The 2,198-nt window shown below is 36.7% G+C and overlaps 1 protein-coding gene across 1 annotated transcript in view; it reads left to right on the forward strand.

Annotated features, from left to right (window-relative positions):
* TP53BP2 (tumor protein p53 binding protein 2) overlaps positions 1-1,398 on the forward strand; it is a 50,223-nt gene extending 48,825 nt beyond the window's left edge. Inside the window, exon 18 of the mRNA XM_086745814.1 lies at positions 604-1,398. Coding sequence (XP_086601940.1) covers positions 604-645 — 42 coding nt within the window. The 3' untranslated portion in view covers positions 646-1,398. The remainder of the gene's footprint in view (positions 1-603) is intronic.
* Positions 1,399-2,198: the final 800 nt, after the last annotated feature.

Below are 2,198 nucleotides of genomic sequence, written 5' to 3' on the forward strand. Positions count from 1 at the left end.
TGCTGTGTGAGCTGTGTCCCATCAATAGTCACCCTGCATTTGAGGAAGTCTCTGTACCTCTGTGAACAGCACATAGCTCAAGGGCCAGAGGGTGCAGCTACTGATTTACTGCTGGGCAGTTAAATGAATTTACTGGCCACCCATTATCCACTAACTAAAGCGCAGCTCCTACAGTTCCACGGTCCTTGTGCAGCCAGATGTTTCCAGCTTGCCCAGAGCTATAGATCTGTAAAGGCTGATAGGCATTCAGAGAGAGAAAGCAAAACAGACTTTAATACCTCTCTATTTCCTTTATAAAACAGGGAAAAAACCCATAGTTCACTGAACACAAAAGTCTCTTGAATTACAAAGCCACATGCTTTTCCTAGCCCACCCATCTAGGTAGAGCATGCTTTTCAATGCCTTCCTTTTGTACTAACATGGTTAGTATTTTTTAAGCTTGCCTAAGAATGCTAAATTTATATTTGTTAGTGCTCTGGGTGGTTTTTATAACTATGCTTTTACATAGAGATTACAGTTGTAGCACCAAAGATAAGTTTTTGTTTTGAAAAAGTAACCTTTTAAAGCACTAAAACTTAAAATCTATTTCTATTTTACCCTCAGCTGTATCCAAGGATTAAACCTAGACAAAGAAGCTTGGCGTGAAATAGTACAGAAGCCAGATTCTTGAAGTACTAATAATGGATGACTTAGAAAAAAAAATTCATTTTGTGTTGGTTCCAATATCATGAGACTTATTTCAATGACAATGTAATTTGAAAGCTATGAAGAATGTGCTTTGAAAACAAATGAAGGATTGATGCATTAGCGAATGGATGAGGGCATTCTACAAGATGAAATAATGCTTCCAAGCAAATGAAATTCTACTGCCTTTGGTCTAAGCAAGGCATTATGTTCAAGTACCCACTCTCATTTCTTCAAACATGGCAGGAAAGAATTTCATATTTTTTCTGCATTAAATACAAGGACCTTTTCAATTTATCACTGAAGGAATCATCATGAAACAGACAATTTGGCTTTGTCCAAATTTATCCCGAGGCTTTTTCCAGATGGGAGAAATTAAAGACGTGCACAGCACCCAAATGCATATTGCTGGAAGCAGGACACTTGTTAAAGAAGCTAAACTGAAGTGCATCTGAACAGTGACAACCATGTGACCAATCTATTAAGCAATAACTTTTAAAAATCCTGTAGCATCTTAAGAATTCCATGTATTCAAAATATTATGTGCTGTAACAGACAAGTAGTTTTAGATTCCTCTTTTTACAAAGAGCCTCATGTATTTATTGTATTTTGTACTTTGAAAACTAAGCGTAGAAACTTTCTGTAGTCCTTGACAACTTACTTGTTTTTACTTGACTGTGATACCATTAAACTTTGTCTCCTCTTCAGCTTTAACTCTGAGTATTTTAGTGTCAAGTTTTTATTAGACTATCTGAAAATATTAACAGTAAGCCACACTGGTGTTCTACATTATGCTGCCATTCAGCTACTTACTGTATTAAATTGAACCCCTCCTCCCCAGTTTCTTCAACACAGGCTTTCTGCATTTAAAATTAAGCCAGATCTGTTAGTTGCATAAAACCTTTGTTAACCTTAAAAGCTAAGGGACATACTTAAGAAAAAAACTTAGTACAAGTATTTTCCCAGTGAAGCCTTTCCCATGGAACTATCCTTTCTATCTATTTGGGAATTGATAATGAACACTATTGAATAGAGAGGATGAAGTGTTTCCCTAAGGGTATTTATGAAGTGCCCCACTGCCTCACCCTTCAGGCTCATGTTTTCCTAAGAGGTAAGTCCTTCCTGCTTTCTGAAATGGTGCCCATAAATGCAAGAAATTGTTCATAGGAAGGAGGACACAATTCCTCAAGTAGGGAAACTTAAGTCAGGAGTAGTGAGAACTCCTGGAAGCAGTAATCTGCTCAAGTTCACAGCCTTGTGATTTTAATAGGTTGATATGGGATATATATAATATCAATTGCCTTTCTTGGAAACCTTTAATTTTTCAAGCATTAATCTTTTAAAGTGTCAGACTATCTATCACTTTATTAACTGACACACATCCAGAATGTTGTTTTTCCCTTTTAAAAGGCAACATACTGTGTTCCTGACAAGGAAAGCTCTGCATATGCTCTGTCATTATCTATCTTATGACATGTGCTTATTTCCAGAAGGAATAACAGTCTTGCAAAGTC

The sequence above is a fragment of the Chlamydotis macqueenii genome, chromosome 3 (assembly GCF_036417535.1).
Source record: "Chlamydotis macqueenii isolate bChlMac1 chromosome 3, bChlMac1.mat, whole genome shotgun sequence".
In the NCBI taxonomy this organism is placed as follows: Eukaryota; Metazoa; Chordata; class Aves; order Otidiformes; family Otididae; genus Chlamydotis; species Chlamydotis macqueenii.